At 50.8% G+C, this 25,143-nt stretch overlaps 13 protein-coding genes across 13 annotated transcripts; 6 read left to right on the forward strand and 7 right to left on the reverse strand.

Annotated features, from left to right (window-relative positions):
- Positions 1 to 28: 28 nt before the first annotated feature.
- VE01_06561 (uncharacterized protein) lies at positions 29 to 1,657 on the reverse strand. Its single transcript, XM_018276004.2, has 2 exons — positions 1,004 to 1,657; positions 29 to 907 (listed from the first exon to the last, which is right to left on the reverse strand). Exons 1-2 carry the CDS (start codon positions 1,160 to 1,162, stop codon positions 452 to 454), a joined length of 615 nt encoding a protein of 204 aa, XP_018129122.1. The 5' UTR covers positions 1,163 to 1,657; the 3' UTR covers positions 29 to 451.
- Positions 1,658 to 2,565: 908 nt separating this feature from the next.
- On the reverse strand, positions 2,566 to 4,493 carry VE01_06562 (uncharacterized protein). The gene is made up of 2 exons (XM_018276005.2): positions 4,250 to 4,493; positions 2,566 to 4,175 (listed from the first exon to the last, which is right to left on the reverse strand). The coding sequence occupies exons 1-2, from the start codon at positions 4,407 to 4,409 to the stop codon at positions 2,860 to 2,862; spliced, it is 1,476 nt and encodes a 491-aa protein (XP_018129123.1). The 5' UTR covers positions 4,410 to 4,493; the 3' UTR covers positions 2,566 to 2,859.
- Positions 4,494 to 4,686: 193 nt separating this feature from the next.
- On the forward strand, positions 4,687 to 5,985 carry ATP10 (Mitochondrial ATPase complex subunit atp10). The gene is made up of 2 exons (XM_018276006.2): positions 4,687 to 5,107; positions 5,213 to 5,985. The coding sequence occupies exons 1-2, from the start codon at positions 4,716 to 4,718 to the stop codon at positions 5,850 to 5,852; spliced, it is 1,032 nt and encodes a 343-aa protein (XP_018129124.1). The 5' UTR covers positions 4,687 to 4,715; the 3' UTR covers positions 5,853 to 5,985.
- Positions 5,845 to 7,092, reverse strand: VE01_06564 (uncharacterized protein). The gene is made up of 3 exons (XM_018276007.2): positions 6,949 to 7,092; positions 6,787 to 6,900; positions 5,845 to 6,732 (listed from the first exon to the last, which is right to left on the reverse strand). Exons 1-3 carry the CDS (start codon positions 7,012 to 7,014, stop codon positions 6,232 to 6,234), a joined length of 681 nt encoding a protein of 226 aa, XP_018129119.1. The 5' UTR covers positions 7,015 to 7,092; the 3' UTR covers positions 5,845 to 6,231.
- Positions 7,093 to 7,305: 213 nt separating this feature from the next.
- Positions 7,306 to 8,118, forward strand: RPL35 (60S ribosomal protein L35). The gene is made up of 3 exons (XM_018276008.2): positions 7,306 to 7,373; positions 7,474 to 7,616; positions 7,755 to 8,118. Exons 1-3 carry the CDS (start codon positions 7,371 to 7,373, stop codon positions 7,984 to 7,986), a joined length of 378 nt encoding a protein of 125 aa, XP_018129127.1. The 5' UTR covers positions 7,306 to 7,370; the 3' UTR covers positions 7,987 to 8,118.
- Positions 8,119 to 8,341: 223 nt separating this feature from the next.
- Positions 8,342 to 12,273, reverse strand: VE01_06566 (uncharacterized protein). Its single transcript, XM_018276009.2, has 2 exons — positions 9,487 to 12,273; positions 8,342 to 9,438 (listed from the first exon to the last, which is right to left on the reverse strand). The coding sequence occupies exons 1-2, from the start codon at positions 12,197 to 12,199 to the stop codon at positions 8,537 to 8,539; spliced, it is 3,615 nt and encodes a 1,204-aa protein (XP_018129120.1). The 5' UTR covers positions 12,200 to 12,273; the 3' UTR covers positions 8,342 to 8,536.
- A 160-nt stretch (positions 12,274 to 12,433) lies between these two features.
- Positions 12,434 to 13,957, reverse strand: RAD51 (recombinase rad51). Its single transcript, XM_018276010.2, has 3 exons — positions 13,697 to 13,957; positions 13,485 to 13,632; positions 12,434 to 13,434 (listed from the first exon to the last, which is right to left on the reverse strand). The coding sequence occupies exons 1-3, from the start codon at positions 13,784 to 13,786 to the stop codon at positions 12,623 to 12,625; spliced, it is 1,050 nt and encodes a 349-aa protein (XP_018129128.1). The 5' UTR covers positions 13,787 to 13,957; the 3' UTR covers positions 12,434 to 12,622.
- A 67-nt stretch (positions 13,958 to 14,024) lies between these two features.
- Positions 14,025 to 15,727, forward strand: VE01_06568 (uncharacterized protein). The gene is made up of 4 exons (XM_018276011.2): positions 14,025 to 14,715; positions 14,786 to 14,814; positions 14,868 to 15,008; positions 15,063 to 15,727. Exons 1-4 carry the CDS (start codon positions 14,526 to 14,528, stop codon positions 15,450 to 15,452), a joined length of 750 nt encoding a protein of 249 aa, XP_018129125.1. The 5' UTR covers positions 14,025 to 14,525; the 3' UTR covers positions 15,453 to 15,727.
- Positions 15,728 to 16,111: 384 nt separating this feature from the next.
- VE01_06569 (uncharacterized protein) lies at positions 16,112 to 17,613 on the forward strand. Its single transcript, XM_018276012.2, has one exon. The coding sequence runs from the start codon at positions 16,190 to 16,192 to the stop codon at positions 17,363 to 17,365; it is 1,176 nt and encodes a 391-aa protein (XP_018129126.1). The 5' UTR covers positions 16,112 to 16,189; the 3' UTR covers positions 17,366 to 17,613.
- A 37-nt stretch (positions 17,614 to 17,650) lies between these two features.
- Positions 17,651 to 18,684, reverse strand: VE01_06570 (uncharacterized protein). The gene is made up of 2 exons (XM_018276013.2): positions 18,568 to 18,684; positions 17,651 to 18,476 (listed from the first exon to the last, which is right to left on the reverse strand). The coding sequence occupies exons 1-2, from the start codon at positions 18,632 to 18,634 to the stop codon at positions 17,851 to 17,853; spliced, it is 693 nt and encodes a 230-aa protein (XP_018129130.1). The 5' UTR covers positions 18,635 to 18,684; the 3' UTR covers positions 17,651 to 17,850.
- A 166-nt stretch (positions 18,685 to 18,850) lies between these two features.
- On the forward strand, positions 18,851 to 21,327 carry PUF6 (pumilio y domain member 6). Its single transcript, XM_018276014.2, has 2 exons — positions 18,851 to 19,337; positions 19,385 to 21,327. Exons 1-2 carry the CDS (start codon positions 18,971 to 18,973, stop codon positions 21,280 to 21,282), a joined length of 2,265 nt encoding a protein of 754 aa, XP_018129053.1. The 5' UTR covers positions 18,851 to 18,970; the 3' UTR covers positions 21,283 to 21,327.
- Positions 21,328 to 22,115: 788 nt separating this feature from the next.
- Positions 22,116 to 23,945, forward strand: EXG3 (Glucan 1,3-beta-glucosidase 3). Its single transcript, XM_018276015.2, has one exon. It carries the CDS (start codon positions 22,265 to 22,267, stop codon positions 23,882 to 23,884), a length of 1,620 nt encoding a protein of 539 aa, XP_018129052.1. The 5' UTR covers positions 22,116 to 22,264; the 3' UTR covers positions 23,885 to 23,945.
- A 303-nt stretch (positions 23,946 to 24,248) lies between these two features.
- On the reverse strand, positions 24,249 to 25,004 carry VE01_06573 (uncharacterized protein; the record flags this gene model as incomplete). Its single annotated transcript, XM_018276016.1, has 1 exon — positions 24,249 to 25,004. The coding sequence occupies one exon, from the start codon at positions 25,002 to 25,004 to the stop codon at positions 24,249 to 24,251; it is 756 nt and encodes a 251-aa protein (XP_018129129.1).
- Between the last annotated feature and the right edge of the window lie 139 nt (positions 25,005 to 25,143).

The raw sequence follows: 25,143 nt of genomic DNA on the forward strand, positions 1-25,143 counted from the left end.
ACACCACTCAACCCCCGTCCCTTCAGGGTGACAGGTGGCAGCGCACGGTTCACCTCACATCTTCACTGGTCTACAACAAGTAAGCAAGCACCAGACCCAAAAAAGCAAACAAGTAAGTGAGCAAGTGTGCAAAACAAGGTAACAAATCTCTCGTGTAACATTTCTTCTTACTATGTACATACACCCATCCATCCATCCAAACCAAAGCAAACCAACTCGCACGTCTATGCCGCAAAATAAAACGCCAACGCCATGTTATGTGACCAATGAAACGCACCTCGATGCGTGGGGGGACGCAGCGGGGAGGGCTCTCCGAGAATGCGGGGTGAGACGAGGCTGTGGGGTTGATGGATTTCCGGCAAGCTGGGCGGCACTTGATCTGTACTCTTCCAGGCTGGCAGCTTCCACTTCCCTAGGCAAACCTCGCGCCTAAGCAAACTTCACGCTCAGCTCAAGCAAGCTTCGCCCTCTCCACCCCCATCGCCTCCCTCACCACCTCCAGCGCCCGTCTCTGCACCTCCTCCCTCCCAACACTAACATCAATAACCACCACATCCCTCTCGCCCACCGGCACCTCCAAACTCTCCAACTGGCTCTTCACCATATCCTTCCCGAAATAATGGCCCTTCCGCCCCTCCACCCTCTTCAGGAGCGTTTCCTCGCTCGCGGACAGAAAAATGAAGTGAACCAGCACCCGAGGGTCGTTGTAGGGGGCTACGCGCATGACGTCGCGGTATTTGCGCTTGAGGGCTGAGCAGGTGACGATTACGCCCGAAGGAGAAGGGGGGGTGGGGGGGGAGAGGGTGGAGAGGGAGGAGATGCGGAGGCGGGAGAGCCAGTCCCAGCGGTCGGAGTCGGTGAGGGGGTGGCCGGAGGCCATTTTGGAGACGTTTTCGGAGGTGTGGTACTGGGGGGGTGTTAGTTGGGGGTTTATTGGTAAAGATGGGGCGGGAGGGGGGATGGGAGAGGGGGAAAGGGGAAGGGGGGGAGGGAGGGGACATACATCATCGCCTTCAAGGAAGGGGAGGTGAAGGGCTGAGGCGAGGTGAGAGGCTACGGTTGATTTTCCGCAGCCGGCGGGGCCGGTGATGAGCCAGATGTGCTTGTGTGCTGAGGGACCGGAGGAGGTGTAGGAGGGGGTGGTGGTGGTGATAGACTCCATTGTGATGGGTGTTGTGTGGTATATTTTGAGGATTGTAGATGTGTGAGAGCGTGGATTCGGGTCTTGTTGTCTTAGAGTAGGAAGTGAGAAGGTGGTGAGAGTTCCGAATTCGGCAGGGTGAGAGTGGTGTGGTCTGAGAGCGGTTTTGATGGCCGGGCAGAGGAAAAGGGAGGGTGTAGATGTCGTCTGCTATATATGTAGTTTATAAAGCTCGTAGAACCAAGGGAAAAGTGAAATGACAGGTCGTAGGTTGTTTGATTCTCAGCCGTCAAAGTTCGTGCCACGAGTCACACGCGCGCATCCCTTAGTCTAACACAAACTCGCAGACGTAGCAGTATAGTCACCACAAACAAACGCAGACTTTCCAGATTCCAAAAAGAGCACACGGAAAAACACACAACAGAGAAGAAGAGTTAGTTAAAATAGCCGTCAAGAGGAAAACCCAAAGATTTCATAAAAACCGACTCGAAAACCGAGGGGCGTGATGTCACCCTTATAATGCCGTCTTAGTGTGGAACCCCTCCACACTCCTTTGGGTAAAGACAGGTACGACGTAGGGTGAGAGAACACCTGGGTGGGACGGGCTAGCCCCCACACACAACCTCACCCCCCGGGGCCCGAGGCTGATCGAGCCCCGGCGGATGAGAAGGAGGAGGAGGAGGAGGAGGAGGAGAAGGGATAATTGGATAATTGCCGCTTTTGGGGCGGCGGCAAAATATGGGTGTGGTTGGTTGGTGGAAAGGGGGGGGGTCAAGTGACTTATGCATTTTCATTGTTATTTATTTATCCCCCATTCGTATCCGAGCGTACTGTAGGGCGTTGTTTACTTGTGTATACTGTAGACTGTAGAGGGTGGTGCTTCCCCACGACGCAATGCAGCCGGCCAATCTGCCGCGCATGCCTGTCGTGCGCCATACCCGCATACCCCCCAATGGAGTCGTGTGCATATATTATGATGCACATATCCCCGCCATAACAGCCCTGTTTATTAGAATGCATACTTATATAATTAAGACTCCTACAGCCAGTGTAAGCAGCCAGCCTCGTAACGGAAAAAAGCCTTCTTCCATTTTTCGACCCTAAATAACATCCCACGCAGGTGCCGGTGCGTGGGGGGTGGAGTGTTAACTGTGTGCAGGGATAAATTACCCCACTTAGACGGTGCGCGGGGCAGATGCGACCCAGTTTCTGGGAATAATCGTGGGGTGGGTCGGTACACGGGCCGATTGTTGCGGGTTATAATGCGTCCGAGTCGGAGAAAAAGAATATTTACAGGTAAGATATGAAAATGCTCAATGGAGATAAAGATACTGACGATTATTAGGATAAGTCCAAGCTTAGGTTAAAGGGTGTAAAAAAAAAGAAATCACTTGTGTGAACCGGTTTGAGTTATGTTTAAGTTTGACTTATTCTTGTGGCGCACATCAGACAGTTTCTATCACAATCTACCTCCTGAACACCACATATGCAGCAGCTAACCACCCCCTCGAGCCATCATCGAGGCTTTTTCGAGTCTATCATATCCAAAATGCTCTCTCTCATTTGAGGTACAGATGCATCATAAGCTGAGTCTCTTCTCTCCCATCAGATGCCATCACTCATATCCCAACCTTCCCTCATCGCTCCAGATGCACCTCTCTCATATCAAAAACCTCCCTACCAATGCAGCTAAACACCTTTCATACCCAATCACCTTCTCACTGCAGATGCACAAGCATCATATCCGGCTCCTCCACAAATCCCCTCACCACCTCCGCCGCCTTCGCCATCGTCGCCCCATCCACAACCCTATGATCCGCAGACCAGCTAAAATTCATCACCTCCTTCCTGACCACCTCCCCGCTCTCCCCAAACGCCGGAATCGTCCTCCTCTTCCCAATCCCCAAGATCGCAACCTCCTTCTCCACAATCACAGGCGCCACGTACGTCCCGCCGATATTCCCGATGTTGGACAGCGTGACAGTGCCGCCTGTTAGGTCGGCAGTGGTGAGCTTACCGGCTTTGGCGAGGGCTTGGAGGCGCGCCAGCTCAGAAGCGATGGAGAGGATGGAGAGGGCGTTGGCGTTCTTGATTACGGGTACGAGGAGGCCCTGGGGGGTGTCCATGGCGATGCCGATATTGTGCTGTGCGCGCATAACTAGGGATGGCTTAGAGTCCGCGCCAACGTCGACGCGCGCGTTGAGGATGGGGTAGCGTCCGATGGCGAGGGACATGGCTTTGATGAGGAAAGGGAGGATGGAGAGTTTTGTGACTTGAGCATCGGCCGGGGGTGACTTGGCGAGGGATTTGTTGAGACGGTGGCGGAGGTGGAAGAGCGAGGAGACGTCGATTTCGTCGGCGTAGAGGAAGTGGGGGATCTTGAGGGAGGCGGTCATGGCTTTGAACATCTGGGCTTGCATGTTGGTGAGCTGCGTTGGTGTTTCTTGCTGTGGGCCATGATCTGGTGCTGGGCGGGCGAGTTGTGCGGCGCCTGCTGCTTGGGGTGCCGGTGCTGCTTGTCCTGCGTCGCGGGCTTTGGCGAATTGGTACACGTCGTCCTTTGTTACGCGTCCGTCTCGTCCGGAGCCGTTGACGTCTGAGATGTCAACTTTGAGCTCCTTGGTGAGATGCCTCACTGCTGGTGTTGCGAGCGTGGCGTGCTTTCCCTTGGCCACTACTGGCTTCTCACTTTCTGGCTTCGTCTCCTGTGGTGGAGCTGAGGAAGTATCTGGCTTGATGGTGCTCGCCAGACCCTCAGACCTGACACTCTCTGCACCTACCTCACCTCCTAGTGGTGCAGCCCCGGCCTGCTCCACCGCCTCGGCGACCTCTTCTGGCACATCGATGTCGACGAGGGCCTTCCCCACCTTTGCCATCTCTCCAGTATCATAGTGGAGCTTCTTGATCACACCTGAGAACCGCGATGGAATTTCCACAGATGCTTTGTCACTCTGGACTTCGCAGATCTTGTCGAACTCCTCGACCCGCGCTCCGGGCTCAACGAACCATTGGATGATCTCACACTCTCTGATACCTGTAACCGTCAGTATGTTTCACTGACAAGCGTAATAACTGAACATAACAACACAAATAACAGAAAATCCTCACCTTCTCCAATATCAGCAAGCAAAAACGGCTTAACAACTGCCGCCCTCGCCGTAGCCGTAAACAGCCTCGTAGGATGCCTCCTCAACCCACGCTGCCTCGCGGGGTTCAACAAAGCTCTAGACAGCGGCGCCGCCGAAATCGAGGGTATCCTGACAGGCATATTTACTCAAGAAGACGATAGTAATCCCAATAAAAAAAACTATGCAGAAGCCCTCATTGTGCGGCATACGCTCTTTAAACCAGCAGTCCCCGCGTTCGACCTCAACAACCCGCCCGGCCGATTCTAGCCGTCGTCTTAGACCGAGCCGCTGGTGACGTCCCACCTTCCAATCGACGGCGTATCGGTGGGGACGTGCGCGGCGCGGCGGCCGGTGGTGGTGTTTCTCCGGTCGCCGAGATTTTTGTTCCTGTAGCCTCTACAACGAGGCTGAACCTCACTTTCTGTAAAGCTACTACGTACTTCAAGATGAATGTCACCAAAGCGCCATTGGCGCGCGCCCTCCTCCATCCCGAGCGCTTCACATCCATAGCCTATCCCATTCGCTCCCAACCTCTCAGCACAACACTCCGCCGCTATGCCGACAAACCCACCCCCCCGACATCAGCACCGGCACCGGCACCAACCCCCGAAGAGCCAAAGCCGGTATCAGCAGCCGACCTTCCCTCGCCTCTCGCCGATGCGCCGCGAGCAACAGGAAAGGCGGTAGAACAATTCACACCAAAGCCGCTGCCGCGACCGATTGGGCTTCCGAGGCCGCCGCGTATGGGCGAGAATGCCGGGGTTGATACAAGGTCGTGGAAGCAGAGGCGTGATGACTTTGTGGATTATGATAAACATATTGTTAAGAGGAAGATTCTGTATGTTGTCCCCCCATATTCCTCCCATTGGAACTACGCTCTCCCATTTGTTCCCAGATGACTGTCCTCCAACTATCACATGAAAGTAGCTAACATCCAACGCAGTACGCAGAAGATGGCCACACCCTACTTCCGCGAATGGTCCAACATGCGTCACCACAAAGGAAAAACCTTCGTCGCACCCCCTCGCCTCTTCAGAGCAGACCGCGCCCTCTACTTCCCCAACCTACAGGGCCAGACCCTCCTCAAAGACGCTGAGGTGCTAGACACTACACCCGTGCTGAGCGACAGAATCTCCGTCGTCTCCGTCTTCTCCAGCGCCTGGGCCGAGCACCAAGCTACATCCTTCGTAGGCAAGAAGGAGAACGCGGAACTGCATGAGGTAGTGGCTGCGAGTGGAGGACGGGCGCAGATGGTGCAGATTAACGTTGAGGAGAACCCGCTCAAATCAGCGTTGATTAAGCTGTTCAAGCCGAGTTTGCGGGCGAAGCTGGGGCGGGACGCGTGGGGGAAGTATTTTGTGGTCACAAAGGGGTTGACGGGGGAGATGAGGGATGCGATGGGGTTGCTGAATAGTAAGGTTGGATATACGTATCTGCTTGATGGGGCGTGTAGGATTCGGTGGGCGGGGAGTGGAATTGCGGAGGGGGATGAGAGGGAGGGGTTGGTTAGGGGGGTGAAGAAGTTGATTGAGGAGGCGAAGGGGAAGAAGAGTTCACCTGGGGGGACGAAAAGTTCGATCTGAGGATTTGATTGAAGGTGGAAAGCCAGTGGCTGCCGCTGTTGTATGATATTGTCAAATAATACCCTCGTGTACAATTACAAACCCGCTTCTAACTCCTGCTCCACAAAGATACATAAGCGCTTGCGTGTCCCGGCCTTTAAGCAGCACGGTATAACGACAGTAATTAACAAAGTTCCGCTTCCCATGTCTATCTGACACAGCCATCCGTCTTGTGACCCATCACATACACTGCCTCCGCCAATGTCTATCTCCGACCTCGCCACCATGTACAACCTAGCCTCACCTCTCAGCCCACTTGAGTAGGGTATACCAGTTCATGCCTTCAAACCGTTGACAGCCGCCAGCAACTGACTCCCCATCCCATCCCAAATTCGCTGGCTCACAGGAAGTACAAAAACAACAAGCACACCACTCCAATAAACGTCCCCAAAATCATCATATCCCTCCGCTTCTTCGCACTAATTCGATTAATCAAGCTATTCAGCCCCGGCACCTGCGCCGCCGCTCCCTGAATCCTGCGCTGAATCCCCGCCAACGTCTCGCGCTGCAACCCAAACTGCTCATTAACAGCATACGCCTGGCTCAAAACGCTATCCGCCATATTATGCGAGTTCTCGATGCGGTTGCGCTCGCCGAGCATGTAGTCCGCCTCCGCGGAAGGAGAGGAGGCATGGTAAGCGTCGATGTCTGAGCGGACGTTTGTGAGGAGGTTGGCGCGCTGGCGGGCGGACTGGAGCGTGGATTTTAGGGAGTTGAATTCGCGGCGGTCGTTCTGGAGGACTTCGCGGTGGCGGGAGAGGTTGTTTTGCTTGAGGGCTGAGGCGGTGAGGGTGCTTTCGGAATCGAGGAGGCGGGTGAGTTGGTTTATGAGGGTTTCGCGCTGGAGGGGGACGGGTTAGAAAAGGGATGGCTCGGGGAGGGGCGGGGGACGAACCTTTTCGAAGAGCTCGTTGATTTTGGATTCGGTTTGCTTTTGTTCTTCGGTTGGTGAGGGAGGAATGTTGCTGATTTGTGCAAATTGTGAGTAGGTGTGGAAGAGAGATTCGGTCTAGGGGTCCGGTTAGTTTGGTCAACCTTGGGGAGTAGGAGGATTTACTTGGGTCTCTAGTGTTCTTGCTTGTTGGCGTAGTTGCGCCCAGCCCGTCCCTGTTGAGGAAGACATGATAGGTACTTGATATTGTTGTAAAAGTGAAGTTGAAGAGCGGATCTTTCCTATGCCATCATTGTCTCAGTGGTTGACATCCTGGCCAACTCGGCCGGCCTTGCCTTGCGCGCGGCCCTGACATGGGATGCCAAGATATTGACATCACATGACTTATTTTCAGCCTTGCGCTAACTGAGTTGTCCCTGCTCTGTCCCCAGCTTCCACGCTAAGCCAATCACACGCTTAGGGCATAAAATACGAAAACCCTACTACGAAAAACAACCCAGCGATCCGCGCCCAGAACGAAGACGACGACGACGCCCATACCGACCACCACTCCATCTCAATCACGACAACCTCGACAATCACTCACAATGGTACGGAACCTCTCACACACTCGATTCTCGATGCGACGCGCGCGCTCAAGAAACGATTTACAACTGGATTGAAGGGGACAAAAAGCTAACGTCGCGATAGTCGTCCGGAAAAGTTAAGACTGGTGCCCTCTGGACCAAGAACAAGGAGGACCTCCAGAAGCAGCTCGGCGAGTTGAAGACTGAGCTCGGTCAACTCCGCACCCAGAAGATCGCTGGTGGATCCGCATCCAAGCTCACCAAGATGTGCGTCTTCAAATCCCCCGTCTCAATGCCCCCGAGTCTATAAGCCCATCAACCCCCCTTTGTCTCCAACGAGACTTCCGATGGCAAGGCTCGGTGCTTGTAAGTGGCACGGCATCACTGACATTTCTCGCTCTACAGCCACGACATCCGCAAGTCGATCGCCAAGGTCCTCACCGTCATCAACGCCAACCAGCGCTCCCAGCTTCGCCTGTTCTACAAGAACAAGAAGTACCTTCCCCTCGACCTCCGCCCCAAGCAGACCCGTGCCATCCGTCGCCGCCTGTCCAAGGAGGATTCCGCCCGTGTCCTCGAGAAGACCACCAAGCGCAACACCCACTTCCCCCAGCGCAAGTACGCCGTCAAGGCTTAAATGGCCGGGCAATGAGATGTGGAGTGTTTGGGTTGGAAAATTGGGAATGGGGGAGTCATTGATAGGTGTATATCCAGATGAATTAGCATATTGCTTGCTTTCCCGAATACCATGACTTGAAGCATTTCACCCTCAGGAGAGTGACGAAATCGTGCCTTTTTTCGTGATATGTGAACCTCTGTCCCTACGTTTTTGAACATGTTATTAATCGCAGAAAACCCTCGAACGTAGCTGCAAAAAAAACTACTATTGACCTGCACAAGACCATCCGCAGCTGGTACTGTAGTTCACAACAGTTCACTGGGTTGAGTATAACCCTGCTCATTCGGCGAACTTGTAACATATCATTTACACTGTCTACGACGATTTCCCTATATTGAAACCCAGACATCATCGCCTCAGTGTTATTTTTTACAAGAACCTGGTATATTCCTCCTAGTTTCTCCCTCTCTAGCTCCTTCCTCCCTTTCGCTCCATCTGTACCTTAACTCCCATTTGAACGCCATTCGTATCATACACAGAACCCGCTCGCAGCTGCCCTACAACTCCCTTAATCCTCATCCATATCCACATCCCTTTCCTCTCCTCCAACAAAGCTAAACCTCCCTCTGAGGATCCCTTCAACCCGATCCATCTCATCCTGCAACCCGCGCCTGGCATCCTCCAGCGTAATCACTCTTCGCTTCTCGACAACACCATTCTTCCTTCCCACCGGCTCTGCCAGAATCCACGCCTGCCCTGGTTCCACGCAGCTCAACGCATTGATAAGTTGCAGATACTGTCTCGTGACCGGGGTGTCCAGCTCGTCATTCCCTGCACCGGTGCTCTTCTTTCCACTCCACAGCGCGAGATCCTTGCCATGCCCACCATTGGCAAGCTGCTGCAGCTTCTGGAGTTGCTGGTATGCCACCGCTGCCGCGCCACGGAAGTCGCCCCTGCGTATCCTCCATGCGTAAAGAATTTTATGCCATGGCACACCGATGTTGACGTCAACGATACTCGCGCACTTTTGACTTAATGCCTCGTCGACCAAGGCATGCATTCCCAAGAATGGCAGCTCGATGAGCTCAGCTGCAGCAGAGTTCTCGCAGAGGGAGTAAACTAGGCTGCGAAGATTGGATTTCTGGATTGCAGCGTCGGGCATTAAGTGTAGAGTTGAGTGCGCGAGCTCGTAGCGGGCTGTGTGGAGGGCGGACGAGAAGAGGCGGGAAAGGAGGTCTGCGCGGAGTGCGGTGTCCTTTTTCGACTGTGCAGGAGATACCTTGGAGTGAGTGGGAAGGAACTGGAGAGCAAGGCGCGCGAAGTCGATGACGTATGAATGCGATTTGGAAGAGTCGAAGAGGGAGGCAATGTGTGCATAGTATGATGGGAGGCCACCACAGAGAGAGTTCCAGTCAGTTTCATTAAGTAACCCAGACGAGTGGCGATCGGTCGCCTGTAATTCGGAATGCGCTGCCATTACGTTAGAGATTGAGATATGAGACGATGGTAGAAACTTACCAAGACCAAATGCAGCTTTCTTGAAGTAAGTTGCTGCTACGGACAGATCCTTGACTGCGAGAGCGCTGCGGCCCTGCATATACACCGAGAAAGGATCTTGGGAGCAGAATCGGGAAAACGAGACTGCTAGATCCGCGTGTTCGGTTTTCAGAAGAAACGCTTGAATAAGCGCGGGTTGCAGCTCAATCTCACTGTTTGGATCGCAGACACGGCCGAGCAGTTTGGTCAGTGCAGTTAAATTGGACACGTCGGAATCCTTGGCGAGTCCTAGTAGGTGGTTAACAGTGCCTTCAAACACAGTTACTATTTTGAACTCCTCGGGCTTCTGAGCGTCGCTTATACTGGCGATTGACTCTGATCTCTCGGTCTTCAGAGGTGAAATGGAGATTTGCGTCTTCAGCAGCCATTCTAATATTTCAAGATGCTTCAGCACGGCGATAAGCTGTCGATGAACAGCGGCCGTATCAAGCTGCATTCCTTCTTCCTGTTGGTCGATCTCGCCCTCAATGAAGGCTAAAAGGACCAGTTGATCAAAACAGACCGACTGATGAAGCTCGACTATCTCTTGGACACCTTTAACCGCAACCTTTCTGCCAAGGGAAGCCAACGGATACCGCTCAAGATGTGCTGCCATATCTTCTGTGCCGGCCATTGCTCTGAACAAATCTTCATAGCTCCCAAGCGTAATATTTTTGAAACTGCCACCAAAGTATGCTAGCAGCTGCTCGAAATCATCGTCACCGATCTGGCCAGCGAAATTGCATCTGTCGTAGAATGATTGGAGATGTTCGGAATCTGTTTGCGAGGGATCTTGGAAGAGTTGCACCGCAAGCTGTGCCTTGCAGGAGTGCTGTAACATGTCGTTGAAGTTCTCGCGAAACGTTGCCGCAGCTGAAATAAGGTTGCTGAGCCCCTCAGACTTCCCACCAAAAGCATTATCTGGGTTAAAATAGAGTTCCTCGATGGGGCTACACTCCCGGATTACTGATAAACCGTTCGCTGTAGCAACAACGTGCAATTGGTTATCTGCATCAAAACTCAGAGCCAAAGCCTCTCCGCGCTGCTTGTCTAGCTCAACAATAAGTCGGTAGAATCGCCGCCATTGAGCATCTATCGCTGTTTTGAAGTGCTCATAATCTATTTGCCCAGTCGACGAACTGCTTAATGGTATAGAAGATCCGATTATAGCACAAATTCTCTCGGATAGATTTTTGTTGCCACGCGCCGATATCTTCTGCGGGCGTCCAAGACTCCTTTCATAAATAGAAAGTGCTGTCTCCACGGTCGCTATTGTGTATTTGCCGGGATACAGTATATAATTGAGCCACTTCTCTGTAGCATCTTCTGGATCCGATGGAAGAATAACAGGTAGAGGCGCCTGTGACACCGTATCTGTTGCCACAGCAGACCAGCCATTTTTCCAATAGCTACTGGTGTTATTGGCTGACAGAAGCGTGATGTCAACGGTCTGGACCCGGTATGTAATATTGTTCTTCCATAGCACCCACAATGATAGCTTGCCACGCTCATCGTTATGTACGGTAGCAGAGAAATCGGCCACGGTCCAAACATCCGTCATGGGATCCCCAGCCATCGGATGCGATGGCTTCAAAACAATCTCCGGAAACATGTCAATTAACTCCGCAGTGCCGTCTCCATTCAAAGTCATTGTCCAAAATTTGAATTCCCCAGCACCAATAGGAGAAAAAGTGACAATAGTGGTTCTCTCGTCGTCTTGGAATACTCTGATGAGCTGGGCTTGGGACGGATGTAATACCCATTTGCCCAGGTCGTTTGGCTCCCTCTCTGCGCCTAAGAGGTCCCCTGTAAACGCGATCTTGCCTGAATCCAGATTCCATACTCGGATTCGATGGTCCAAAGACACGGTAAAAGCGTAATTATCACCATCGATATCTGCTTTTGGTACAGCAATCGCAGTAACCGCTGAGAGTTCGATGTTAATCTTCCCGTGCTTGATGGTATTGCCCCCTTGAAAGGGGATCAAGCTTCTCAGCCCATGCGCCCAGCCACCTTCATTATAAAACGTCTCCTTCCATGATGAAGCATCTTCGCCAGGTAGTCGGTTTAACCTTAATAGGCCTCCATCGTGGAGAGATATGAGAACTTCTCCTGGGTTTCGTGCAACGAGGCGGTGGGGGTGCTTAAAGCTGAACGCTGTCGACAGGTAGATCTTGCACCAGTCATCTACATTGTTTTCCGTGCTTGCGCGTCGTCTGAAGGAGTCGGGTCTCAGCGTGAGTGTATACAAGTGATTCGATTCTGTCAGAGCCAACACGCTCAATGTATCGTGCTCTTCGTGGTCGGCAAATGCAATGCAGCCAGGTCGAATTGGGCTCGAAAAGTATAGTCGGAGTGTGAGAGGGTTCTCGGGGCCGTTCTCTCGTTTGCATACATCCACAGCGGTTATGGACAATGCTTTCCCATCTTCCAAGACGCGCCAGTGGAAACTTCGAGGTGAGGTATGGTACAGGCGGTGGTATATCGAGGAGGCTGACGCTAGATGCTTCGATTTAAATGCATTTTCATCCTCAGTGAGTGCGATTTCAGTCGCCAGAGGCCTCTTTTGCGTCCGCGCTAATCTGGTAGAGGCGCCTGGTACAGGAAGGCGTAGGATAACTGTAGAATTGGAAAGTGGTGAGTCGAGATTTATACGCGTCTCCTTGAAGAGATACGGTGGTGCTTGGGCTTGCATCTTTCCTCCATCAAGAAGCAATCATAGAACTCATGAAGAAGGAGCTAGGAGCTGGGCGCAGGCGCTGATATTCCGTATGGCTTCACGTCAACTTTGTTTGGTAGCAGCTTTTGAAGATACGCGCTAGTCCCAAAATAGAGTTTAGCTCATCACTCCAGTTCCACTTCACATTTCCACATCACCATGGATAGCACTACGCCTTCAAATAATATGATATAGCTACAAATGCAAATAGGCAGTTTATTGTTCCCAAGTTCATAATGCTAGGCCAATTAAATGTACAATTCGCGGCATGCTAAAGCACACAATATCTATAACGCCAAGCTCTTTCTCTAACAAAGTTTCTCATAGCCTCGTAACTCAACAATGCACATTCTCCATACCCATACGATTGTGAACCCATTCCTCGTGTCCCCTAAAGATCTAGTCTTTTTCGAGATCCTTTGGACTTGGGTCACCAATGCCATCCTCGTTGATGGCGAACAGGCAGTCGCTCTCCGGAAGACAAGGGCTGTCGTAAATCTTGCATATTCTCGTCTCTCCCCTTCCCTTTTTCAGACTGAGCCGGGTTGTACTCGCGTGAGCAATAACATGTCCACCTATTGGCTTCTTAGGATCTGGGTTAAACATCGCACTGGGTCCTCCATCAACTTGGGCCACGACCTGGTTGGTAATGACAACTGCAATGCCGAACTCGTCTGCAAGACGCTGTAAGGCTCTCATAAACTTCCCCAGATGGGTTTGCCTTGATGCCAATTCCCCTCTTCCAACAAAATCCGTGCGATATAGAGATGTGGCGCTGTCAACAATGAGTAGTGAAAAGCGGGTTTCGCACATCATCTGCGAGGCCAGTTGTAGAAGCTGGAGCTGATGATCGGAATTGTAAGCACGCGCATACGCTACATTATCGAGGACTTCTTCTCCTGATAGTCCATATCGATTTGCCACAGCCAATAGACGAACTGGTCTGAATGTTCCTTCTGTGTCGATGTACAAACATTTCCCCTCGCCGCCACCCATATCAAAAGGAAGTTGGCAAGTAACCGCCAATGTATGGCAGATCTGACTCTTTCCAGTCCTGAATTCGCCGAATATTTCTGTGACAGAACCTGTTTCGATACCACCAGCTAATAAGGTGTCGAGCTGCTTGGAGCCAGTGGTGATAGAAATCAGTTCGCTGCGGCGTTGGTGCATCTCTGTTGCTGTGGTGAAGCCCATGGGGACAAGCTTGGAAGCTATTTCTGAATTAGTACTCGAACAATTACTTCCTGTATACGGTACTGACCTTCTGTTAATATCTTCGTTGCCTTTTGCTCCGAGATTCCCTTGATCTGTTCCAGGACTCTGCGGGGAGTGTAGGCAACAGCCTCGACGGTATTAAAGCCGCCATCAACAACAAGTTGAATATCGCGCTTTGTAAGTCCAGCAACGCCCTGATGGTTTCAATTTTAGTGCTCGTCCCGATGTGTTCTATGCTGCAGGTAGGAATAATCATACCTCGAGTGACCACAAAGGCGTAGGGGCACCAGGACCTCCAACTCCGCCCTCATCAATGCCTTGTGATCCCTCCATATCCTCGGCCACCATTGTTATTGTTACCGTAAGCCAAGCACGACAAACTTTCTTACGTGATTAGACCAGTTTGGCCAGCTCTTCCGAATCGATAAATTCGTGTTAGTTGTTGTTTCTGTTGGGTGGACGCGTCCCTTGTCGGCTCGCGTTTGTAATCAGTACGCGGTGTCACATGACATATTTGGCCCCTCCCCCTCCTGGAACGTACTTGCTGCTCTACGCCCAGCCCAAACCTGGTCATAAGGAAGCGATGGCAAGATATTCCTTGTGTGACAGCCCAAAGACCCGATGAAGGGGCTGTGCACAACTCACTATGAGCTTAATAATAGCCAGGAGAATTTATTGCCATTTACAAGTGTTATAACCACTATAAAAATAAGGGTCTAAACAATTAAAACTATAATTACCGTATTATAGCCTTTGCTAAGAGAATTACTTGGAGATCAAGCAACGAGAGGAATCCCATCAGGTTCGATTTTCGTATCAGTTCAAATGTATTTCCCCGGACTTTGGAGCCACACGGATTCCAATAGCCTAAATAACACAGAATCGAACCAACCAACGTCCAGGAACAGGTCGCGGTCCGAGGTCAAACCCGCCATTTCCGCAGCTAACGACGTCAGAAGGGAGGCCGCCCTGGCGCTTGGACAACCATAACCAACTTCCTGTTTCCCATAGGCGCAACACAACTCTCCAAATTCTTCGACGACTCAATAATTGTTAATTGTATACATACAACTATACTGTTATCAATATGCCTATTCGGAATCCATTTGCAAAGCGTACTGGCCTCGAGGGTCTGCCGGACGAAAATGCGAGGCCCGAGTCTCCCGGCGGCCACGGCTTGGCAGTTGACAATGCGGATATAAAGGCGTCTAAAACGTCCTCCGCATTGAGTATAAATAGCAAGAAGGTTGAACAGCCTCCGGAATATAAAATGAGCGGTAAATTATACCCTAGACTATGATATTTGAGTAGTAGTTTCCCTCCAGAACCTTGCTCATATCCAAACAGTCGTCAATGATAGCGGGGTATATTTACCAGTAAGCAAATATCAAAACCTAGATGTGTAGAGCAACTCTGACTATTATGGTAGCCATCACCACCCGAAAAGAAAAGCTTCTGGCCTCGTCGCTCCAACCCATCGAATGCATCCTCCAGTACAACCCGAAGTTTCGCGGAAATTGAGCCATTCTCCATCTCCAGGGAATCCTTTGATTCGTACAGACGCTCATTTGTCAGTCTCGACAGTCCATTAAATCCAGAAAACATAGACTAATGCCTTTAACAGGATATTTCTGCTAGGTCTCCGGTTATGGAGAGTTCATCATCTGTGAATGGGCGCCAATCTCTCGATGCGCGTCTACCCCGCTTACCCCGCTCATCACTTCACGAAGGGCGCTTTCAAGGGGGCCCACCGACAGAAGAAGAAGAAGGCGAAGGATTCGAAGACGTGGGCCTGAATGACAACCCGATCAAAGACAAACTTGCGCCGAAGAAAAAGGGTTTCTTTTCGAGACTGGGCGACCAGGGGTCCGATGAGCCCGCCTTAGCAACACCTTTGACGTCCAGATTCCACTTCACAAATAGGAAGAGGGGCCTTAGTGGGCAGGGTGCAGAGCTAGGCAACATGGAAAGGCCAGTGACAGCTAATTCTCAGCAAGGGACTGAAGTGCGGTAGATACCCGTGTGAGAAGTTGCCCGGGCGGGCGTTGTACTTTATATTGACACGTGAGGGAGCTGGTCGGCGTTTGGCAACGTTTGGGTATTGATTTTTGTCGATAGAGCACACATATTATGGTGACTGAATGGAAATACACGTCACAGGGGACGATGTGATGGTTGCCTGTTCCGATAGAGACATCCCTCGTTAGGCATAATATGAGACCACAAACTATGAGATTTATTTTCCCGTCCAGTAATAAACACAAATAGTAATTCATAGTTTAAACAAGCATATGTCAAAAGGCTTAAATAATTTATCCATGTTTACGTAGTATCTGCCAAATTTATCGGAGTGATACTTCATCGTGTTATTTATTTCAATAATAAATCCATAAAACAGTGTCAAAACCACTCATACCAAGTGACTTAACCAATTTATCCCATATTTACGAATTCTGGTTTACTGTGATACTATATTTCAATAATTAATGCATCAAATACAGTCAAATAGGCTTATTCCAAATGACTCAACTACACTACGTATTTACGTATACTGGTTTACTATTCATACTCTACAATACTTTTGGGTGTTGAATCTGTTCCAAAAGCGGTAAGCGCTTGCCGTCATCGACAGACCAAGCCCCGCCTCGAAAAATAATTCTGCCGCCCCGCGAAGTTCTTCGTGGCCAGGAATAAACTATTTCAGTCAACAGACATCGCCCTTTCATTTCAAAAATCTCATACATTGCAACAATGGCGAAAACAAAGCCCCCGCAGTCGAAGGCCAACCGGGATTCCAAAAATATTTTGAACCGCACAATAGCCACTCCCAGCAAGGCTTCTTCACCGCCCGCATCTTCGTCGTCTCTCCTCGACCAGGCCACTTCTAAGCTTCTGGAAGGCGATATCGAGAGCGCTGTTCCATTAGCACAACGCGCCTTGGGCCTTGTTGATGTCGACTCCGTCGAGGCGCTTCCGGCGTTGAATTTACTGGGTGAAATCCACATTGAGCTCGGCGATATCGAGGCCGCGAGGGCCTATTTCACACAAGCTGTCGAAATCGACGAGGAGGGAGAGCTTGCTGAGGAGGTTGGAGGTGGGGCTGAGAAGTTCCTCTGGCTGGCGCAGCTGAGTGAAGAGGGAGGCCGGGACAGTGTCGAGTGGTTCGAGCAGGGCGCCAAGGTGTTGCGGGCTCAGATACAGAAGCTTGTCGAGACAGCGGATGCAAACAAAGCGGCAGAGGTGGAGGCTCTGGTTGCAGAGAAGAGGAGAAAGCTAGCAACTGCGCTATGCGGAGTTGTGGAGGTGTACATGACGGATTTGAGCTGGGAGGAAGATGCGGAACAGAGGTGTGAGGCACTTGTCACTGAAGCCACGCTTGTCGGACCAGGCTTCGCAGAGCCATGGCAGACGTTGGCTAGTGTTCGCATTTCACAGCAGAGACTCGAAGACGCCCAAGCTGCTTTAAAGCGCAGCATTGAAGTCTGGAAGGACGAGGATCCAGAGAGTGAACTGGTGCCAGACTTCCCAACGAGGGTGAGCTTGGCGAGATTGTTGATGGAAAGTGGGATGGAAGAGGAAGCAATTGAGGTATTGGAGAGACTGGTGGGAGAGGATGATAGCAGTGTTGAGGTATGGTACCTTGGTGGCTGGGGACTTTATATCTTGGGCGAGAAGGAGAAGGAGAAGGATGTTAGTGGAGAGGGACACAAGGTTTACTGGATCTCCAGTCGACAATGGCTGAATCACAGCTTAAAGCTGTTCCAACAACAAGATTACGAGGATGTGCGCCTCGGAGAACACGCAAAGGAACTTATTTCCAATTTGGAGAAAGACCTCGGGGTACTGGCGGAAGGTGAAGAGGAGGAGGATGACGAGTCCGATAGTGGCGATGAAGATGAAGAAGATGAGGAGATGGGTGGCATTTGATCAGTTTATCAGGATTGATACTGGCCAACATGTATAGAATTGAACCCGGGGAGCCTGCTAGGCTGAATATCAGTGTATGGGGCTCTCTAGAAAGCTATAAAAGTTTAGATCTAGCCGTGATTCGTTAGGATTATGAAATCACTGTTTCGGGTTTAATGCCAAGTGCATCGCCAAAAGAATCAAGAAAACTATGTAGTCAATAAACTACAAAATCCCACACCCGGAGATAGATCCGGAGATTCATTGCGATTTGAGTTCATATACACAAGTTCATGTTGATACACTTGCCTATTCATTGTTGAAAAAGGGGAGCTGTCAGCTGCGTTTTGTGCTCATGATTGCAACTATAGATACCTAACAGAGCCTATGGCCCTGATGGTCCGCGTATTTTCCGGCTCTACCCAAAACGCCTCCAATGCAACGCCTCATATATCATGGAGATCGGTTGTTCCGACCCAAGCAATAAAAACCTCGAACGTATCTCGTCAAACCTTGACCTTCTCCATAGCCGCTACAGCAGCATCCTCCAAATCGTCATCCTCATCCGCCTTACCAGCCATGCCGCTCTCCCAAAGCTGTCTTCCTGTAAGCTTAACTTCCGTTTCCTTCCCTCTGTTTCTCTTCTTCTCGGCAGCTTCCTCTACTTCACGCTCTGCTTGCTCGATATCGTCCATCTCTTTCCTGAAAGCGTCCCTCCACTTCGCAAACGTCTCGATATTCACCGGCGTTCCATGGAATTTCTTGTTCTCCTCGGCCTCGATAGCCATCACGCGCTTGACGTGCTCTTGCATCAGCACTGCTTGGCGCTCTTGTATTATCTGCTCAGCTTCATCCTTGACAGTCGAAACGAGGGTGAAAACCATGGCCATGCCCATGTTCTCCTCAATGGAATCATTCAGGGCATCGATCAACCGCTCTCTGTCCTCTTCGATGTCGAAAAGTTCGTGTGCTACCACATCATCTGGTGCGCAAATCTCGACAAGCGGGGCTTCATCTGGGTAGTTTTCCGGGTATTCGATCTTCAGGATGATGGTTGGAGGTTCGGCCTCATTGCCGGCTTCGTTGGTGACATCGAGAAGGATTGATATCGTGTAAGATGTTTCCGAAATATCTGTGACGTCGCATTAGCAATGTGCTCTCATCTCTTCGCTCCGAAATTGTGTGTTCTAGGACGTTAGACAGAAAGGTAAGATGCTACATACCAGTTATTTCGTCCGGGAAAATAGAGTCCAGGACTTCCCGCTCCTCCACTTGATCTTCGCGACCCATTGTAAGAGGATTTGCCTTGTGAGACAGGCTTATTGACGTAGAAGTATGAGAATCATTGGTGATAGTGGGGGGTTGACAATCGACGAATCACGTGGAAAACTTCCACAGCCTCGCCAGGACAACGCGAGTACTATAGAAGACTAGTGGGAGTAGTACCCCTGCAAAAAAAGCCTCGCGATTGAAGGTAAGAAAAAGTTCTTGATAAGATTGTGGCAGAACAGTTACAACGTGAACGTTGCGACTCGACCGGGTTGCTTGTATTCTTAATTTGGACAGTTAATTCCACAGCCGCGACAATCATAGCATATTGCTAACGGAATTTTATCTCTGTTCGCCATGGCTGCCCCGGCAACAACCAAGAAAAGCAGTACTTCGGGCATCAAGCGGAAGGCTGAGCCGTCGAAGGAAGCACACGTTAAGGGAACCAAAAAATCAAAGGTAGAGGCAGAATCTACGAAACCTGAGAAGAAGAAGTCCTCCAAGAAAGAGGATAAACCAGAGAAGAAATCAAAGGAAGATAAGCCAGAGAAGAAGTCAAAGAAGCCAAAGATGGTGGAGTCTAACGATGAGGACTCTGATGACATGGATGTCGATGGCGGTGTGCCATTGAACGGAGCCGAGGAAGAAGATACTCCAATGGAAGAGGCAAATGATGGAATACACCCTGAGAGAAGGCAGTTTGCTGCTGGCCAGGGACCCAATGGTATGTATACCGTTATGATCAACATTTCTCATCTAATTCGTTTATAGGTACCAACTCCAGAGAGGCACACGCAAAGCAGAAGGCGACAATTGCAGAGAGAAAGGCAGCTAAGCCGCTCGCCGACCCTCTTTTACGAACAAAGAAGATTTGGGAGAGACTTAGAAGGAAGTCTCATGTTCCAAAGGAGGAGAGAAAGCAGCTTGTCGAGGAGCTGTTCCAGATTATTACCGGCAAGGTCAAGGACTTCGTCCTGAAGCATGACTCTGTACGTGTGATCCAGACTGCCATCAAATACTCTACACCTGAGCAGAAGAGAATGATCGCAAAGGAGCTGAAGGGAACATACCGCCAACTCGCAGAGTCGAAATATGCCAAGTTCCTCATCGGAAAGCTGCTTATTCAAGGAGACGACGAGATCAGAGATCTGATTGTCCCAGAATTCTTCGGCCATGTGCGCAAGATGATCAAGCACGCCGAGGCTTCTTGGATTTTGGACGATGTTTACCGTGGGGTTGCCAACAGGCAACAGAAGGCTACAATTATCAGGGAGTGGTATGGTGCGGAGTTCTCTCTGTTCCGCGACGGCGAGAAGGTTTCCGGCGACCTCGCAGATGTGCTCGAGAAGGAGCCTGGAAAGCGTGCTCCTATCATGCGCGAGCTGAAGGAGTTGATCAACCATCTCGTCCAAAAGAAAATGACTGGTTTCACGTTATTACACGATGCGATGCTTCAGTACTACTTGAACGTTAAGACCGGCACCGAAGAAGAGACTGAGTTCATGGAGCTGCTAAAGAGTGACGAGGAGAGTGATCTTCTGAAGAACTTGGCATTCACAACTTCTGGAGCTCGCGTAGTCTGCCTTGCGTTCGCACATGGTGTTGCCAAGGATAGAAAGCACATCTTAAAGGCCTACAAAGATACCATTCATCTTATGGCAGGCGACCCAAATGGCCACAAGATTATTCTCGCAGCTTATGAGACAGTCGATGATACTGTTCTCACTGCCAAATCGATATTCCCAGAACTTCTCACCAAGGATGCCGACAAACAAGCTGAGATGGTTGTCACTGCCGCCAACGACTTAAATGCTCGCACGACCTTACTCTACCTTTTCCAAGGCCGTTCAAGCTCTCTCTTCCCCGCCAGCCTCGCCGCCGACATCGAAGTCCTCAACGAGGTTGACGTCGCTCGCGCCACTACTTCTAAGAAAGACCCCGAAATCAGGCGCGCTGAACTCGCGAAGGCACTCTCACCTCTTCTTCTCAATGCCATTGCTTCCGCCGCTGTCGAACTCGCCACTACTTCCTTCGGCTGCCAGTTCATCACCGAGGTTCTCTTCGCATCTGTGGGCGATAAGACTGCTGCCTTGGAGGCTGTCGCATCTGTAGCTGGAGGAGACCCAACGGCTGTTGTTGTTGAGGCAGATGCCATGGATGTGGATACTGCTGCTCCGGCTGAGGACGCAATGGAAGTTGATATTCCGTTTAACGATCACTCGGGTGGCCCAAGCTTGCACATTGCAAATACCGCATTCGGCGGCAAGATGCTACGCTCCCTCATCGCTGGTGGTCGCTTTGACAACAAGTTGAAGAAGATTATCCCAGTGTCGCCACCTCTTAACTTCGCAGACATACTTTACCCTGTGATTGAGGAACACATCATTGAGTGGGCTACTGGCTCGAGCTCTTTCGTTGTTCTTTCTCTGTTAGAAACCGAGAACTTCTCCTCGAAAGCGGAGGTGTTGGAGAAGCTGAAGAAGGGAAAGAAGGCCTTGCAGAAGGCAGCTACCGAGGAGACGGCAGAGCAGAAGGCGAAGGCAGCGGAGATCGCAGGAGCTGGAAAGGAGAATGGTGATGTCAAGGCAAAGAAGGGAAAGAAGAAGGCTGCACCCACCCAGAAAGCAGTTGGGAATGCGGGTTCGAGGATGCTGTTATCCATGCTGTGAACGTATTATAGAAAAATGTATGGAGTTATTAAGGATATTAAGGATACCCGAGTATCATGATTTGTTTCATTCATCTGACTGGACTTGAGCTACCAATTTCCTCCACCTGAATTCATAATTTATAAATTCATAACTCATAATTCAATAGCACAAAAATCACGTGCCATCGAGAGTTTTGGTGGCGAAGTTGTGAAGTGTGGCTGAGGGACCCACCCTATTGACCGCTAGCGCCTGGCATGACTATATAATGTGGCTGAAATCCTGTCCTTTTGATAGCTCTTTATAAACTCCAACCAAATCATAAGCCGATTCTCCTCAATATCACGCTCTTCCTCAAACATACAACTTCAGCTGAAGAACAAAACCGACCAAAATGCCAATTGCAGACAACAGATCCTCGGCGCCGAAGGCAGAGCAGCCAAGCCAAGGAAATAACACCACAACGACCCAAGGGCAGCCTGGGACTACTTCAAACAAGACCGAGGCAGAGAAAGCTGCAGAAGACAAGGCATCGAAAGAGTACTTGGAACGGATGGAGCTGGAGTATGAGAAAAGAGAAGGTGGAGCTTAAATGTGTTATCTTCTATCAGACCAAGGCGAAGGGACACAGGCAGGGAATACTAGACACTCTCCAATAATATCTACTGTAATTAATTTAAGATGTAATGACCTATAAATTCACATGTTCACCTGACATTGTAATTCTCACGCATCACTGTTGCTGGCTTCCTTATAACCCACCGATAACTTCTCACAAGAGTCACAAAGTGGAAATTGAGGGGGGGAAAGGCTGACGAAGCCGTCTATGACGTAGCTGTCGATCTTCAGCCTTGCCATAATTTTGGATATAATCGCATCATAGATAGCCACTCCTCCATGTCCAGAACCAGAGATAAACTATTATCTCTGTGCTCCTCAGTATTTATTCGGCTGCGATTTAAACAGCACCCTTAGTTATTTTTTAATACCACTTTTTATAACGATGAAATCCATCATCGACCATGCGAAAAGGCGCATCTCAAACGTCACGGACTCCAACCCTGCCCCCTCCCAATCTCCTCAAGCTACTACCACCAGTACTCCCCATGCTTCATCTATTCGTCCCGTAACTCGCCAAGATATTTTCCGTTACCGATACCATCACGGAACCAACCTTGGCTCCATATTCGTCCTGGAACGCTGGCTTTTCCCGTCCCTGTTCTCCGCTCCAGGAGACTCAGAGCTTGCTGCCGTAACATCCTCTCTGTCCGAAATCGGACTTGATAAAACCAAAGAACGCTGGGAAAATCATTGGAACTCAGCGTTGTCAGACGATGATATCCGGTTTCTTGTCCACGAGGCGAGGTGCACCAGCATTCGCCTTCCCATTGGGTATTTCACCCTCGGTCCTGCATTTTGCCAGGAGACGCCGTTTGAGGCCGCCGCGGATGTATACGTCTCTGCATGGGCGGCTGTGTGCAAACTCGTACGAAGAGTAAACGATGCTGGCATAGGAGTTCTCCTCGATCTCCACGCGCTCCCTGGGGGGGCAAATAAAGATATGCACTCAGGGACCGATAGTGGGAAAGCTGAGCTCTGGGACCATTGGAACACAGGGAAGAAGAACCGAGAAATGGCCAAGAAAGTGGTATTGCAAGTCGTCAGCCAAGCTGGGAACATGGAAGGTATTGTAGGAGTGCAGATCGTCAACGAGGCCGCTGCAGGCGCACATAAGTTGCATGAATGGTACGACGACGTATTGAGGGAGATACTGGACATTGATCCGACGATGCCGATTTATGTGAGCGATGCGTGGGACTTGGAGAGTTCACTGAGATGGGTTGAAAACAAAAAGCATCGGGGTGGAAACCCGGTCGTCGTGGACACGCACAAGTACTACACCTTCAGCGAAGCCGATCGCGCAAAGGCACCGCAGCATATTATCTCGCAAGTGCCCCATGAGCTAGGAGAGATGGACAAATATGTTGGTAGCGTCCATGATCGAGGGGCAGCGCAAATAATTATTGGGGAGTACAGTTGCGTACTAGACGGCAGGACTTGGTCTCGATCTGACCCATCTCAGAAAGACGAACTCGTTCGTCAATTTGGGAATGTTCAGAGTGAAAGATGGCGAGAGAAATCCGGAGGCACTTATTTTTGGACTGCAAAGATGGAGTGGATGGACGGCGGCGAATGGGGTTTCTTCGAGCAGGTTAAAAAGCGCACGATTGTAGCGCCTCCGTGGCTGTTCTTGAATCCGAGTGACGTACAGCACCGTGCGGACGAGGCAACGAGATCCAAAGAATTTACCTTTAGTCGAGCATTGGGGAGCCATGTTGAGTATTGGAGTCAAACAGCGCCTGGCAAGAAGTTTGAACATCACTGGTACGGTGATGGGTGGGATGTAGGTTGGGAGGATGCAAAGTGCTTCTGGTTTGCGAGGGCTGACGGCCACATGGGAGAGGTTGCGAGTAGTTCTGGCGGCGCAGAGAAGATTGGGTGCTTGGAAATATGGGTTCAAAAACGTCTCCGGGAAAGTGGGAAGGAAGGGGGATCAGTATGGGAGTGGGAACATGGGTTTCGGGCTGGAGTCAAAGCATTCGAAGGGATGGTCGGGGTCTGAAGTCAATATACTCATGCCCGAGACACCCACCGCTCAAGGCAAATGCTAATGAGCCTAGGGGTCTTTGGAAATGCATATAAAACCTTTGGGTATTGATAAGAACTGATGTTCTCCTAGTGAACTTGTTCTAACGGTGTTTCCCTAATGCTCCCTTGATTATGGAGCCTGTCGTCTCGAGGTAGGATATGGGTCCAAGTCGGTATTATAATGCTGTGTCGCCAGGCATTTAGATAGGCGTAGCCCGTTCATTGACCGTCGTCCTTAATATTTGGCGCAGCTGCTTCCGTTCCCATTACCCATTACCGTTTGCGTATAGTTCAAATCGTCAACGCCATCCATTGCGTTGTACCATGCTCTTTGGAGATCATAGATACAAGCTTCCATCATCTTCAGTGGTCAGCCTCTCTTCCAATCTCCTCCTAAGCTCCTCGTCTGACAACGTGCCCCCTCGACCTGTATTTGCGCCACCTGCACCCTCCGCACCATTCGCGCCATTTGTTCCATTCGTGGCTGTACCAGTCGTGTTGTTTCCCGCGCTTTGTATAGCTCCTTGCACACTGGTGATGTCGTCGTCCATTGCCAGAACACCATTGGTAATCCGACCTGTTTGAAACGTACCATCCGTCCATGCCGAGTGTGCCCTAGTAGAATCATTACTCACACGCTCCGTGGAACCGCTCTCACGTCTTGCAAGCATCCCTTGCAGGGTCCTCAATTCTTCGCTTTCCCGCGCTGTTAATTCCTCCGGCGAAGAGCCCGTCGCAGCTGCCCGTCCAGCTCCAGATTCTCCATTCTCTCCGCCCAACAGGTCAATCTCGTCTTCTCCGACAAACTCTCCCCATCCCAGGCCCCTTTTCTCCGCTTCCTGTCGTAGCAGCGCCAACCGCTCCCTGATACGTTCCATCACGATGGCATTTTCCGCGATTGCTTCGACGCATACGATATCCGGCTCCTGACCTGTTGGTGGACGTGCATAGGGCTCCAGCTGTGCGTTTGAGTATTCGAGGTGGGCGAGGGAGTTGCGCAGCTCTGCTGCCTTGAGGTGGAGGGTTGAGAGTGGAAGTGCTTCAAGTGCCGCCGCAAACGCTGCGGTGCCGATGGGAAGTGCGTCAGACGACATGGCGAGAAGTATCGAGTAGGACGGTTAAGAAAAGATTTGACTCTATAGGTCCGTAAGGTGGTGAAGGTATGGTGGGTCGATCCTGCGAAGCTCTGCAGTGGAGGAGCTGTATGAGGTTGGTAATTGTTTACTTGGATAG

This window comes from Pseudogymnoascus verrucosus (assembly GCF_001662655.1).
Source record: "Pseudogymnoascus verrucosus strain UAMH 10579 unplaced genomic scaffold scaffold_31, whole genome shotgun sequence".
NCBI classification, from domain to species: domain Eukaryota; kingdom Fungi; phylum Ascomycota; class Leotiomycetes; order Thelebolales; family Thelebolaceae; genus Pseudogymnoascus; species Pseudogymnoascus verrucosus.

Bases quoted from the DNA above. Each gene is read 5' to 3' on its own strand.
- VE01_06564 (XM_018276007.2), bottom strand. From the start codon at position 7,014: ATGTCTTCCTCAACAGGGACGGGCTGGGCGCAACTACGCCAACAAGCA. The intron at 6,901-6,948 runs GTAAATCCTCCT...CCGGACCCCTAG, and splicing joins CAAGAACACTAGAGACCCAA to ACCGAATCTCTCTTCCACAC. The intron at 6,733-6,786 runs GTTCGTCCCCCG...GTCCCCCTCCAG, and splicing joins TCAACGAGCTCTTCGAAAAG to CGCGAAACCCTCATAAACCA.
- EXG3 (XM_018276015.2), top strand. From the start codon at position 22,265: ATGAAATCCATCATCGACCATGCGAAAAGGCGCATCTCAAACGTCACG.
- PUF6 (XM_018276014.2), top strand. From the start codon at position 18,971: ATGGCTGCCCCGGCAACAACCAAGAAAAGCAGTACTTCGGGCATCAAG. The intron at 19,338-19,384 runs GTATGTATACCG...ATTCGTTTATAG, and splicing joins TGCTGGCCAGGGACCCAATG to GTACCAACTCCAGAGAGGCA.
- VE01_06570 (XM_018276013.2), bottom strand. From the start codon at position 18,634: ATGGGTCGCGAAGATCAAGTGGAGGAGCGGGAAGTCCTGGACTCTATT. The intron at 18,477-18,567 runs GTATGTAGCATC...GCGACGTCACAG, and splicing joins TTTCCCGGACGAAATAACTG to ATATTTCGGAAACATCTTAC.
- VE01_06562 (XM_018276005.2), bottom strand. From the start codon at position 4,409: ATGCCTGTCAGGATACCCTCGATTTCGGCGGCGCCGCTGTCTAGAGCT. The intron at 4,176-4,249 runs GTGAGGATTTTC...TGACGGTTACAG, and splicing joins GCTTGCTGATATTGGAGAAG to GTATCAGAGAGTGTGAGATC.
- ATP10 (XM_018276006.2), top strand. From the start codon at position 4,716: ATGAATGTCACCAAAGCGCCATTGGCGCGCGCCCTCCTCCATCCCGAG. The intron at 5,108-5,212 runs GTATGTTGTCCC...CATCCAACGCAG, and splicing joins ATTGTTAAGAGGAAGATTCT to TACGCAGAAGATGGCCACAC.
- RAD51 (XM_018276010.2), bottom strand. From the start codon at position 13,786: ATGGTGGCCGAGGATATGGAGGGATCACAAGGCATTGATGAGGGCGGA. The intron at 13,633-13,696 runs GTATGATTATTC...TGAAACCATCAG, and splicing joins CGCCTTTGTGGTCACTCGAG to GGCGTTGCTGGACTTACAAA. The intron at 13,435-13,484 runs GTCAGTACCGTA...ATTCAGAAATAG, and splicing joins AACGAAGATATTAACAGAAG to CTTCCAAGCTTGTCCCCATG.
- VE01_06568 (XM_018276011.2), top strand. From the start codon at position 14,526: ATGCCTATTCGGAATCCATTTGCAAAGCGTACTGGCCTCGAGGGTCTG. The intron at 14,716-14,785 runs GTAAATTATACC...ATATCCAAACAG, and splicing joins TCCGGAATATAAAATGAGCG to TCGTCAATGATAGCGGGGTA. The intron at 14,815-14,867 runs GTAAGCAAATAT...CTATTATGGTAG, and splicing joins ATAGCGGGGTATATTTACCA to CCATCACCACCCGAAAAGAA.
- VE01_06569 (XM_018276012.2), top strand. From the start codon at position 16,190: ATGGCGAAAACAAAGCCCCCGCAGTCGAAGGCCAACCGGGATTCCAAA.
- RPL35 (XM_018276008.2), top strand. The intron at 7,617-7,754 runs GTGCGTCTTCAA...CTCGCTCTACAG, and splicing joins GCATCCAAGCTCACCAAGAT to CCACGACATCCGCAAGTCGA.
- VE01_06561 (XM_018276004.2), bottom strand. From the start codon at position 1,162: ATGGAGTCTATCACCACCACCACCCCCTCCTACACCTCCTCCGGTCCC. The intron at 908-1,003 runs GTATGTCCCCTC...ACACCCCCCCAG, and splicing joins CCTTCCTTGAAGGCGATGAT to TACCACACCTCCGAAAACGT.
- VE01_06566 (XM_018276009.2), bottom strand. From the start codon at position 12,199: ATGCAAGCCCAAGCACCACCGTATCTCTTCAAGGAGACGCGTATAAAT. The intron at 9,439-9,486 runs GTAAGTTTCTAC...ACGTAATGGCAG, and splicing joins GAAAGCTGCATTTGGTCTTG to CGCATTCCGAATTACAGGCG.